The sequence below is a fragment of the Solanum stenotomum genome, chromosome 3, assembly GCF_019186545.1.
Source record: "Solanum stenotomum isolate F172 chromosome 3, ASM1918654v1, whole genome shotgun sequence".
NCBI classification, from domain to species: Eukaryota; Viridiplantae; Streptophyta; class Magnoliopsida; order Solanales; family Solanaceae; genus Solanum; species Solanum stenotomum.
The window spans coordinates 29,264,142-29,277,790 of record NC_064284.1 but is presented as its reverse complement, the minus strand read 5'-3'; the positions used below and the strand labels follow the sequence as shown (position 1 = coordinate 29,277,790).

The 13,649-nt window shown below is 33.5% G+C and overlaps 1 protein-coding gene across 1 annotated transcript; it reads left to right on the top strand.

Moving 5' to 3' along the window:
* The first annotated feature begins 4,486 nt into the window (after window positions 1-4,486).
* LOC125857512 (probable cinnamyl alcohol dehydrogenase 9) lies at window positions 4,487-7,586 on the top strand. The gene is given in 6 exon segments (XM_049537116.1): window positions 4,487-4,648; window positions 4,872-4,985; window positions 5,911-6,368; window positions 6,371-6,423; window positions 6,993-7,146; window positions 7,258-7,586. Coding segments are annotated over 6 exon segments (1,092 nt in total). The 5' UTR covers window positions 4,487-4,550; the 3' UTR covers window positions 7,473-7,586.
* The last annotated feature ends 6,063 nt before the right edge of the window (window positions 7,587-13,649 follow it).

The following is a 13,649-nucleotide window of genomic DNA, read 5'->3' as shown; positions in this document are numbered from 1 at the left end:
GCTACAGGAATGCTTTATACGAGGGAAATAATTCTTTAATTTAAAAATGACCTGGAGGGTCATTACACATACCTTGTTACTTGTTCTCAAATCTCACTTCTACTTCACCATGAACAACAAAATGGAAATGTGGAATGAAGCCAAAAGAATAACAATATGATGTCTTTACTCCTTTTTACCTTTTAGTTTAGGGCTTTGAAAAGTCAAAAGAAAAAGTTAAAAAAAATAAATAAGAAAAACATCTAAATAAAGAAGGAAAGGAGAAAAAGAAAGTAAAAAATATAATTTGACTTTATTGACACTTCTAGCTTACGGTCTAGACATAACTAATGCAACCTAAAAATATGGGTAATTGAACCTCTTTTTATTTATAAATTATTAAAAAGATCTATGAAAAGTGGCACATTTTGTTATATTAATTAAAAATTAAAAATGTTAATGTGGATAGAAAAATTTGAACCACAAATCTATAAGTTATGCCCCCTCTATTTGTACTTACTTATCAATATACTAGAGTATTCTTTTTAACCTTGGGTTCACCAATACAAATTTTAAAAAATAATTAGAAAAATAGTAGTATTATATAGGGGTTAGGAAGGGGAGGATGGGTGCATGTGAACCCCCTCCCCTTCATGTACATACGCCTCTGGCTCAAACCAATGAATGGTGAGTCAATTCAATCAAGATTATTAACAGTAGAAGGTACATCATGCTGATATATTGTTATAAAGTAATATTTGAACAATTTTAATTATGTATTTTTTTTAATATATCAAGTATTCAACTTGATAAACGTTTTTTTTAATATGTCACAACACATAATTTAAGTGTCGCTTATTGGTTCAAAATATTTCATGTTCTAAATTTTTTGCCTTCTTTCTAAAAAATTGTAGCCTCCACCTTATTACAATCACATACAGGTCAAGAAGTTGTTACCGAATGTGAATTGTGCTTTGTAAAAATTGCACATAAATTCGATCAACACATACCTTTCTTATGATAGCTAGTGAATCATTGTCAATTTTTTTGGTGTACACCTACAAAATAAATAGTTATTATTAGTGATAAAAATAATAATTGCTCAAATATCTAATCAATGTATATAAATCATAATTATTATAGGTATGTGTACCCCTTGCCCAATTCAAAATTATTAGTTCTATCATCTGTGAATTTAACAAAAAAAATATTAGTTAAATTAGGTAAATTGATTCTTAACCAAAATTTACATAAACAAGAACATATAGTTTCATGATACTCCAAGAAGTTATAATTAAAAAGAAAGTAATCTTACATGATTTGATATTTTCATGACAAATTTCTATGTTGCAAGAGGTGAAATAGCTATGATACAAACATTTGCGTACCCAAGTAAGATGAACTTTCAACTAATCAGAAAATATATATGAATAAGTCAAATTAAAGACAATAACTTTTAATGTGAATAGAATAAAAAAGAGCACATAAGTTGAAGTAGAAAAGAAAGATACAAACACAAAATGAATATGAAAAAATGTCATCTACACAAAGTAGGATTGATAATCTAATAATTTGATGAATTGGAATAGTTGTCTTGTGATTTTTCACTATATATGCACAATATATAGCATTTAGTAAATGAATATATATTGTATGATTTGATCAAAAGAATTACTCCACTGAATATACCAAAGTAACTTTTCCAATTCTCCATATGTTTATTACTACAAAGAGATGTTTTACTTTTTGCATTAGCATTTACAGAAACTGAATACACATAACTCCATGTCGTTTAATTTATCTAGGTCATTCATTTGCTATATTATTATTTATTTATATTTATTAGAAGATAGACTTACGTTTAGAAAGAAAAAAAACATAAATAGGAGTTAAATAAATGACAAACTATTAATGGATTTGTTCGTGTATATATATTCAATAGTCTAATGTATTGAACTAGTGTATATATATTTATATTCTTGTAGGAATAATATTTGATTGAAGGATATTAGTGTCATTCAATATTCTATGGACATTTTGATAATTTAATTTTTAAAATATTTTGATTCCACTTATATATATGCTTAATATATTTACTAATTTAATAGAAGTTTTATTTCTCTTTTTTATGTGAAGGAAAAATGACAAATTAATTTATGATTATTATTTAATATTTAATTATTAAAATATTTAATAAATTTTTAATTTAGTATAGGAGTAAAATGGTAATCCAACTTTAAATTTTTGAGCTTTCTACTTTTAATAAATTATTATTATTATTATTATTTATTATTTATTCTTTATTTATGATCATAAGATGATAAGTTAGGAAAATGAAGAGGTGTAGTTATGAAGTTGATTTTAAATGGAAAAATAATTTTTTAGAATGATTTTAAGAAAATAAATTAATAGAGTAAGGGGTATTTTCGTAATTCAACTTTTGACTTAGATTGTTCCCATTTTTAATAATACTAGTTTCTGGACACGTGTGTCCCATGCAATATTATATAAATTCGTTAGGACGATTAGAATTCAATGAAAACATGCGTGTAATGAATACTAAAATGCAACAATCTCAAATAAATGTTATGATAATAAAAATTTTTTATAGAAAATTAAATTTAAAAAGGCTACTAGAGAAAAATATAAAAAATAAACATAGAAGAAAAAAATAGCATACGCATCCTTCTTAAGACTTTAATCATAACAATATATAAACAGAAAAAAGAAACACAAAATTGATACATAATTTTCATAGTTTTTGTCGACATCTTCTCTCATAGCCAATCAAAATTCAAAAGTCTTCTCCATTGAGTCAAACTAAAGCATGAATCAAATAGAAAAATCACTTCATTTTCGTAAAGTGATATATAATCAGACTAAGGTAGATATATCATATACTTTAGATGTTGATGGCTTCACTATTTTAACTATAAAATGAAAAGGATAATTTTGGATGTGAGTTACATGAAACAAAAAGATGAATTTAAATAGATAAAATTAGAGGAATACCAAAGGACATCTTAAAGTTTTAAATTAAATATTTGAAGGTTATGAATATGAAAAGCATGAAAGCCATGAATATTAAGCATGACAATTGAAATAGGTAATTAGATATAAATTATGAAGACAAATATTTATAATAAATAAAGGATTTAATTTGGGTTAGTCAAACTTGTCATCGGTTTAAATTTCAACACTTCTTTATGGCCCTCCACGAGAGAAACTCAATTCTCTTGTGTTACTACAAAATTACATTTTACGCCCCAATAATCTTAATCATTAATTAGAAAATGATTTAACTTGAATTAGTCAAACTTGTCATCAGTTTAAATTTCAACACTTATTTATCACCCTACACTCAATTCTCTCAGTCTCTCATGTTCCTACTTAGACTGAGAGATTTAGAGAAATGGCTAAAAGAGGAAAGAATGAGCAGGCACAAAAAGCTTTTGGGTGGGCTGCCTTCCATTTCTCCCGCAAGGACCTTCTTCATTATAGGTTGACTACAATATCTCATCCCTTTAGAATACAGTTCTTTGAATTTAATGAGTATAAACATGCATGACTAGCATATCAGCGGTAGGCACTGAATATTTTTCATCGGTAAACTTTTGCATACCAAGTGTGTTAAGCTAAAAAATACCCTTTGTTTCCATGCTTTGAAGTTCTCTGCAGAGAATTTTTCCGATTTTTCCGTCTGTGGCACAAAAGTTCGACTTGGTGCCGCAACAGTCACATATGTAGTTGTGCTTTCAATTGCCATTTTTTCATTGTCAAAATTGACAAACTGATTCAGTAAGCAATAAACAGAGTTGCAAACTTGTCACAACAACAACAACGAGGTTTTTATATTTCTTCAAATCGTTGTTCAAGTATGAACTTTAATATTCCAACAAATTTTTATATTCTTCGAGTTGATATATTAATTCACACTTAATATTTAACAAATTGATGAAATTTTTATATTCTTTGAATCAAATACACAGTCTGATTCTTTCGGTAAAGTTTTTATATTTTTCAAATCAAAGGAGTACAAAATTAGAAGATTATTAGTATCCAAAAATCCAGACACCATTAAATTTCAAACGGAGTAGAAAACCATTAATATTTTAGTTTCCAAACAATAATACACATTACTAATAATAAAAAACAATTTCTTTAAGATTGTTATCTAATCTATATTACCAAAATATTTAGAACAACAACTTTACATAAAATTCGTAAAAAATAACAAAGTTTAAAATTCAAAGATTGTACGAAATTTAAATGGTTTTGAACTTTTTAATTTAGTTGATTATTAATATGAGAAATGCTAGATTATCAACTTACATATCCAAACAAAACTTTAATTTTATGGGAATGTCAATTATTTTGTTATCAAAGGAGTGGATTTCTTTCCTTAGCACTTGTGCAAATATGGAAAAAAACTTGTAGTGGAGAGGAGTGGGGATTCACAGAATGTATTCCATTTCTCAGAATTGCCTTTCAAAAAGTGGGGCAAGCAGTGTGTTATTACAAGTTCCTTCGCCACTGACAGACACAGACAGAGAATACAGAGAATTTGATAAATGGCGAAAAGAGCAGAGAATGAGCAGGCACAAAAAGCTTTTGGCTGGGCTGCCAGGGACCCTTCCGGAATTCTATCTCCCTTCCATTTCTCCCGCAGGTATCTTCTTCATTATAGCTTGCCTGAATCGCAACCCATTAGAATGAGTATAATTATAAACATGCATGTTGTATTCGCTTTGGAGCTATTACATTTTTTTTCAAAAAATAAAATAAAATTATTTTATACAAAAAGCCAATTGTTTTAACTCTTTGATTTATGACCAAAAGAAATGAAAATTGTGAATTTTTTATATATGTTTTTCTGTTTGAATTGATGGCAGAGAAAATGGTGATGGTGATGTTACAGTGAAGATACTTTATTGTGGAGTATGTCACTCAGATTTGCATATTTTGAAGAATGAATGGGGATTCACAAAATACCCCATTCTCCCTGGGTAACACCACTTCAATTTCATGTTAAAATATCAGCAATTGTCTTCAAAACTATGCTTAGTTTTAGTTCTCTTTCAAATGTTTTGTACTTTTTTTTTTTTTTTGTACATATATATGAGTCATACAAACTTATTTAAGTTATAATCTAACAGACACGGGAGAAGAGTAGAATTTAATTCATAAAGTTCTCTTTAATCCTGTTTCTTTTTTATCCTTATGAAACCTGAAAGACATAGTTGCAGTGCGGATCGGAAAGCAATTGATAATCACAAGGAGTAGGTGAATTTAGTTAGATACCTAATAACATTGTTCACCATTAAGTGTAGTTAGTAGCAGGTCTAGTCAATGTACTGGAGCTAATCCTTTTGGAACTGATTGCATCCAGGGGATGCTTATCAATGAAATCATTACACATTAGAGCGACATCAGATTTCAGGTGCAATGGATATTATCCCTCCAATCTTAACTGCAATCTCGAGTTTGAACCCTGGGAATGATAAAACACCTAGTAGGGAGAAGTTCCCCCTTTAATGAATCCAGATTAGTTGAGGCCCCAAAGATTTACTGAGCACTGAAATTTGACAAAATTATTTCAGGTTTACTTCATTACAAGTTCACTGTTACTAAATAGTGTTTTTTAGAAATTTCTGTCTGTTCTTAGTCCTAGTTAGAAGTACTTCTGCCTGTTCTCTGGTATCCAGATTTGAATCACACATTATCAAATCACCATTACATGAAATTCAGGAAAAATTGACTAGATGAACACTAGCATGTTACATTTTGGTTCTTCAATCAATGGTTTACCAGTTTTAGAATCACTCTGAATAGTACGATAGGTAGTCAACAATATCTTGAATCTTTCCAACTTAATGTCAGAAGTATTAGTTTTAGATTATATTACAGCATAAATAACTTATTTGTGTGCAGGCATGAAATTGTTGGTCTCGTGACAGCAGTTGGCAGTAGAGTCCATAAGTTCAAGGTTGGTGACAGAGTTGGAGTTGGGGTGATTGTAGGCTCTTGTCAAGCATGTGACATCTGTGAACAGAGCTTGGAGAACTATTGTCCCAAAGTGATATTTACCTACAACTCCACAGATCATGATGGTGCAAATACCTATGGCGGTTACTCTGATATGATAGTTGTTCATCAGCACTTTGTTCTTCAATTTCCTGAAAACCTACCGTCTGATACTGGGGCACCTTTATTATGTGCTGGAATCACTGTATACAGCCCGATGAAGTACTATGGTATGACTGAACTAGGCAAGCATTTGGGTGTTGCTGGATTAGGTGGCCTTGGTCACATTTCTGTGAAGATTGGAAAGGCCTTTGGGTTAAAAGTTACTGTCATCAGCATCTCTCCAAAGAAGGAAGATGAGGCCACGCGAAGCTTGGTGCGGATACTTTCGTTTTAAGTAGTGATCCTGCAAAATTGAAGGTACGTAAGTGGAAAAAGAAATGAAAGTAAAAAGTTCAAAAATCCTAAACAAGTAATGTTCTTCAGATGATTAAGAAAGCAGTTTAGCAAAGTTGTGAATGTTTATATGACAACATTTAAGTCACCAAGGTTTTGTTAAGAAATCTTTAACATCATTGCAACAAAAAATTGGAAATAAAGTTCTTGATGAATCAACTAGAATAGATACAGTATTGGAGATGATCATAAGCATTTTATAACAACTATGCATCAATACCAAATTAGTTGAGGTGGACTATATGAATCTTCAGGTAGCTCAATCACAAGTTAGTGGGGGCCCCGCTATATAGTAAGCACTGTTTGTGTATTTAAATTGTACCATTAAGCTTAGTTGCTTGTTTTCTGGTTTCCGTTCGCATTGTAAGATAACTTTGCATAATTATTTCAAACTACTAATCTTAGCTCCCAACTACTAGATCCCTTGTCTTTCTAACTCTTGAATTTTTGCAACGAACAATATGCATTTATGTGTGGACTGATTCAAGCAAAGTTGTTTTATGGACATTTTGTTTTGGTGGTTGTCTATGAAGGCTGCTGTGAATACCATGGATTACATTATTGACACCATTGCTGCGGTTCATCCCTTGGCTCCGTTGCTCAATTTACTGAAGATGGATGGTAAGCTTATCACTGTTGGATTGCCTGAAAAGCCACTGGAGCTTCCAATATTCCCTTTGGTTTTGGGTAAGCCACACTGATTTGGAACAACAACAAGATGTTACTTTTAGTTTTCAGCCATTGTAAGTGCAAGATCGTATATAATTAATCTTGCAAATTTGGTTATTAAACTAACAGGTAGGAAGCTTGTTGGAGGAAGTGACATCGGAGGCATGAAAGAGACGCAGGAAATGTTGGACTTTTGTGCAAAGCACAACATTACTGCAGATATCGAGCTGATTTCAGTGGACAACATCAATACGGCCATGGAACGACTTGCAAAATCTGATGTCAAGTACCGATTTGTGATTGACATTGCCAACTCTTTATCCCCACCTGATTGTTCAATGTAGTTGCTGCTGCTTCTTCCCTCATTTACCAAAAACTTGATTTTACAAATCGAGCAACATATGATTGAAACTATGTAGCAAGTTGATAAATGACTAGTCAGCTTGCTGCAGTTATTACTATTAAGACAATAAACCTTTGAGCTTCTGTGCGTTCTCATGGTTCATTAAGCGTTGTCTTATTTTGCTAGAGCTATCTTGAATTGATTAGTCCTAAAGATATTAGGAATGAAAAAACAACATTGATGTAATGGATTAACACCTTCATCAAAGATGGTGGGATAATGCATAAGTACCTCCATGAACTATACCCGAAATCTCATGGCGACACACCTAAACTTAACCAGGTACTATTACGTTTAGTTAGTTGCCACTGAAAATTGACTTTTAGTGACGAACAGGGTCGCCACTATAGAATTTTACGTTTAGTGGCAACTCTTATCGCTACTGAAAATGACTTGACGTGGCGACATAAGTTGCCACAATAGTGATATACATTTAGTGGCAGCTCTTATCTCTGCAATAGAATGAGCTTTAGGGGATACTAAAATCCTCACCAACTAGTTGTAACATCCGACAATTTAAAAATGAATATGAAGAAGCTTGAAATTTGGAAANAAAATTGCTTACAAATATTAAATGCATCCAGTATTATTTAGTATTGTTGGAAAGAATGCCATTGTAAGGCCCAATGCAAATTGTGGCCCACTACACTAATATGGCCCATATACTTGGGTAGTTAAATTAGTTAACTATAAATACCCTCATTGTATTCTTAACGAAAGTAAGAGGTCTTCTTGACTCTATACACTTTGATTCAATAATATTTTCCTCTCTTCTTCTTCTCATAAGTTCTTAATTCTTATCCTCATTCTTGAGGATCTTGAGTATAATAATAATTCAGTTCATGGTATCAGAGCAGACGATCAGCGACTGTGGGAGGAAGAAGCAATTTTCAATCGAAGAATTGAGATCTGAAATCCTCGAGTCACAACAACTACATTGTGCAATCTCAGATGAGTTTCAATTAACAAATCATAGAAATTTAATTGCGTAGTTGCAGTAATTGTCAAATTCAATTAGTAATTGTCAAATTCGATTGCGCTACATTGTGTTCAAATCATACTTTTAGCAATTGCTAAATTCAGTTGCATCGAAAGATAGTAGAATCAAAGAACTCTGGAAAAAATCGCTTGCAAGGTGCTTGTGATAAGTCTAGATACATAAATTTGTGTGTATATCTTGAGAACAAAGTTGTTAAAATCTTAGAAACAGAAAAATGGCAATTGAAGGGAATGAAAACACTAGCACTACTACTGAAGGAGTTAATACTACTACTACTAGAGGAGTGAATAATATGATTGATTACAATCATCCGTTGTATCTACAGTCCACAGATGTGAGTGGGGCGTCAATTATCTCATTTCAGTTGAAAGGTAATGAGAACTATATTGTGTGGAGTAGATCTATGAGGATTGCATTACTTGGAAGGAATAAATTAGGGTTGGTTGATGGAACTTGGAAGAAGGAATTCTTCCCTGAGAATCTAGGACATCAATGGAAGCATGTGAATGCTATGGTATTGTCATGGCTAATGAATTCTGTGGCTAACAATTTGATTGGAGGAGTGGTTTATGCTATGAATGCATAGGCCGTATGGGAAGACTTGAAAGAAAGATTTAAGAAGGTTGATGGTTCTAGGGCGTTCAACATTCACCAAGAGATTGCCTCATGCACTCAAGGCACTCAGTTGGTATCTGAGTACTACACAAAGTTGAAGGATCTATGGGATGAATTTAGTTCTATGATCCCTGCTCCTAGCTGTAACTGTGAGAGATCCAAGGATTTTGTAGTCTATCTTCAAAGGCAAAAACTATATCAGTTTCTAATGGGGATAAATGAGTCTTACTCTCAAGTTAGAAGTCACATTCTACTACTTAACCTTGTTCCAAGTGTAAATCAAGCCTATGCTATGGTAATGAGTGATGAAAATCAAAGAACATTGGCTATTGCATCTAACTCAACTGGTCTTTTCAGTGCAACGACAAATAAGAGTCAAGGTATGGGTGAATCAGATGCACTAGCCATGTACTCTAAAGATGAAAGTTCAAGGCCTAAAAGAAAGTACAATCCAAATTACAATCCTAATGCCTTCTGTGATCACTGTAAATTTAAGGGACATTACAAGGTGGACTGTTACAAGTTGATAGGATATCCACAAGATCATCCTAAATTTGGTCAAGATGGAAAATATGAGGGTACACAGGGTCAAGCAGTCAACAGGTTTAAGTACAAAAGAGGTGGAGGTCCTTCTGCTTATAATGCAGCACACAATGTGGTAGTTCAGGACTGGCATCAATCAGGAGAATATCTCCAACAACCTAGTCAGTTTCCGTTACAGAACCAAATGCACAACTACTATTCTACTGTTCCAGTAAATGCACTACATGGAGTTCCCTCTTCAGTCGCAATATGAGGACATCTGTCATATGTTAGACAAGAATCAGGCCAATCAAGTGTAAGAACAAAGCCATATAAATGTTGCACACTCAGGTAATTGTAGTGCTTTGCTGGTCACAAGTAATCCACCTAATTGGATTATTGACTCAGGGGCTACAAATCATATGACTCCTGATTTATCTGTGTTGGACACTAATACACTTGCACAACCTGAATGTTCAAAAAATGTTGTTTTACCAAATGGTGAACAAACCAAAGGGTCTCATATAGGATCCAACAATCTATCATCTAGAAGTAGTATTCATAATGTATTTTATGTTCCTCAGTTTAAGTTTAGCCTACTGTCAGTATCTAAGATTACTAGACAATTGAATTGATCAGTGAAATTTCACCCTGATTTTTGTGTCTTTCAGGATCTCTTCACTGGAAAGGTGAAGGAGATTGGTAAAGAAGTGGGAGGTCTTTATTATCTGGCAGGACTCCGTATCCCTAAAGCTCAAGTGGCTAAATGTGGACTGACAACTACGAATGTAGTTCCTACAGAAGATATTGACATGTGGCACAAAAGGATGGGTCATGTGTCTGCTAGTACTCTTACTAAACTAGTTTCAAATAGTATGTCCAACGTAGTAGAGTCATTAAATAAATGCACTGTATGTCCTTGTGCTAAGCAAGTTAGACTTCCTTTTCCACCAAGTGTTACTACTACTAGTAGGCTTTTTGATCTAGTTCATATGGATGTTTGGGGTCCTTATAGAATTGCTACTAATGAAGGTTGTAAGTCTTTTTTAACTGTTGTTGATGATTTTTCAAGGTTTACCTGGATATTTTTGTTAAAGCAAAAATCTGATGTTTTCTGATACATGTTAGAACTCAATATGATGCAAATGTTAAGATTGTTAGAACAGACAATGGAACAGAGTTTGTAAATTCTATGTGTCATGAATTATTTACCAACTTAGGTATCATTCATCAAAAATCTTGCCCCTATACACCCCAACAAAATGGGATTGCAGAGAGAAAATGAAGACACATCCTTGAAGTGACTAGGGCAATAAGATTTCAAGCACATNNTGGCAGTGGCTAAAATTGATTTCTTACCTCAAACGAAACCTCCCCTCGCGTTTCCGAGATCACCGCTAGATTCCCCTCGAAATTCTCTTGAAGTTTACCTTTTGAATCACTTAATTTGGATTCAAAATGAAGGAGCAATCTTGAGTTGAAGTTGAACAAAAAAAATTGGACGAATTTCATTTTTAAATTATGGAAATTTCCAGATTTCACTCCTCTGCCACGTGTCGTCACGTGGCTCTGCCACGTCACCGCCGCGTCAAAATTCTACAACCCTTCAAACTTAAATTTTGATGTTTCGGACTCGTTCGAAGTCGGAAAAATACAAACCTTATATGGAATCTGATTGGAAATGATATTTCGGACTCAACGGTGAAGGCGAAATTTCCATTTGGAGCACGCTTCGATGAAAAGTGGGTCCCACACCCAGTATCGTTTTGAACCAGATTCCACAATTGCCATCTAAAGCCTCGGGAAGTGAACAAAAGGTCGTTCTATACCAAAATCAATATTCCGAAGCTGACCTAACTGTCAGAATTTTCATCTGAGTACGACTTCCAAGAAGGTTGACCAAAGTCAACTTTTCAAGTCATTACATTCAATCTAGGTCAAGACATGCTATACACATGGGGTATTATGAGACTCAAAAGGGATACATCTTATATGATCTAGCCACCAAGTGTTTTTTTGTCACTAAGGATGTGGAATTTAAGGAAAATATTTTTCCTTTTGCGAATGCTTCTACAGGTTCACACACTATTTTTCTACAACCTGAACTTAATAATAATAATGATCCTCTATTGCCTATTACTGCTAATCCTAGTGCAAGTTTGCAGCAGATCACAAGTTTAAATAGTGGTGCTCCAAGGTCAGAAGGTTCTACTACTTCTAGCATCATTCCTTCAGATGTACCAGTACCACTTGTGGTTCAATTTGTAACTCAATCTATAAGTGAATCTAGTGCTGAAACTATAGCTCAACCTAGCGTGCAACAACATCCTGCAGCTCAACCAATAAGAAGGTCAACTAGAGAAACTCATCCACCTTGTTGGATGAAAGAGTTTGTATCTCTCAGTATTGACAATGATGCACCTTATGCACTGTCAAATTATATATCTTATGATTATATTCATCCAAAGTATGCTACATTCATTTCTGTTGTTTCTAGTGTTACTGAACCCTCTACATATGCAGAAGTTGTTAAAGACAAACAATGGATTGAAGCAATGAAAGCTGAGGTAGATGCCTTACAACAGAACAACACATGGGAGGTAGTGCAACTACCACATGGCAAGACTTCAATTGGCTGCAGATGGGTTTACAAAGTTAAGTACAAGGCTAATGGGGAGATAGAAAGATATAAGGCCAGGCTTGTAGCAAAAGGCTACAGCCAGCAAGAGGGAATAGATTATCAAGAGACATTAAGTCCAGTAGTAAAAACGGTAACTGTTAGATCAATATTGGCTATTGCAGCTGCTTGAAGGTGGCACATACATCAAATGGATGTATACAATGCCTTCCTTCAAGGTGATCTATATGATGAAATCTATATGGACTTGCCACAAGGATTTCAAAGTTAGGGGGGATTGAGACAAGTATGCAGACTTAAGAAATCCTTATATATATGGTCTGAAACGGGCACCGAGACAGTGGAATGAAAAATTATCAGAAGCACTATTGAGGTTCAAATTTGTACAGAGTCAATATGACCATTCACTGTATACCAACAGCTGTGTTGGTATATGTAGATGATATGCTCATCACTGGAAACAATCTACAACTAATCAAAGAAACAAAAAATGCACTACAGACAGCTTTCAAAATGAAGGATTTGGGTGAACTTAAGTATTTCTTAGGAATAGAGTTTGCAAGAGCTTAATCAGGAATTATAATGCATCAAAGAAAATATGCATTGGAATTGATCTCTGAGACTGGACTCAGTGGTGCAAGGCCAGCTGCTACACCCATGGACAGTAATGTCAAGTTAACTACTAAAGAGTATGATGAACACTTGAAGAAGAAGGCAGATGAGTCAAGTACTAAAGAAATAGATGAAGTGATAGAAGATCAGGCAAGCTATCAGAGGTTAATTGGAAAATTATTGTACTTAACTGTAACAAGACCTGACATAGCATATAGTGTGCAAACACTTAGCCAGTTTCTCCAGCAACCAAAAAGATCACACATGGAAGCAACTCTTAGAATAGTTAGGTATATCAAACAACAACCTAGCTTAGGAATTCTCATGTCTAGCAACAAGAAGGACACAATATTAACATTCTGTGATGCTGATTGGGCATCATGCTCTGTCACAAGAAGATCAGTTACAGGCTTTATTGTAAAACTAGGTGATTCACTCATTTCATGGAAGTCAAAGAAGCAAAATACTATTTCGAGAAGCTCAGCAGAGGCAGAATACAGAAGCATGGCAACTACTGTGTCAGAACTAACTTGGTTAATTGGATTAATGAAAGATCTTGGAGTGCAACTACAACTTCCAGTATGTGTTTACAGTGATAGCAAATCAGCAATCCAAATTGCTGCCAATCCAGTATTCCATGAAAGAACCAAACACATTGACATTGACTGTCATTTTATAAGAGAAAAAATTCAGAAAGGACTAGTCAGAACAGAATATATATCAACCAAAGT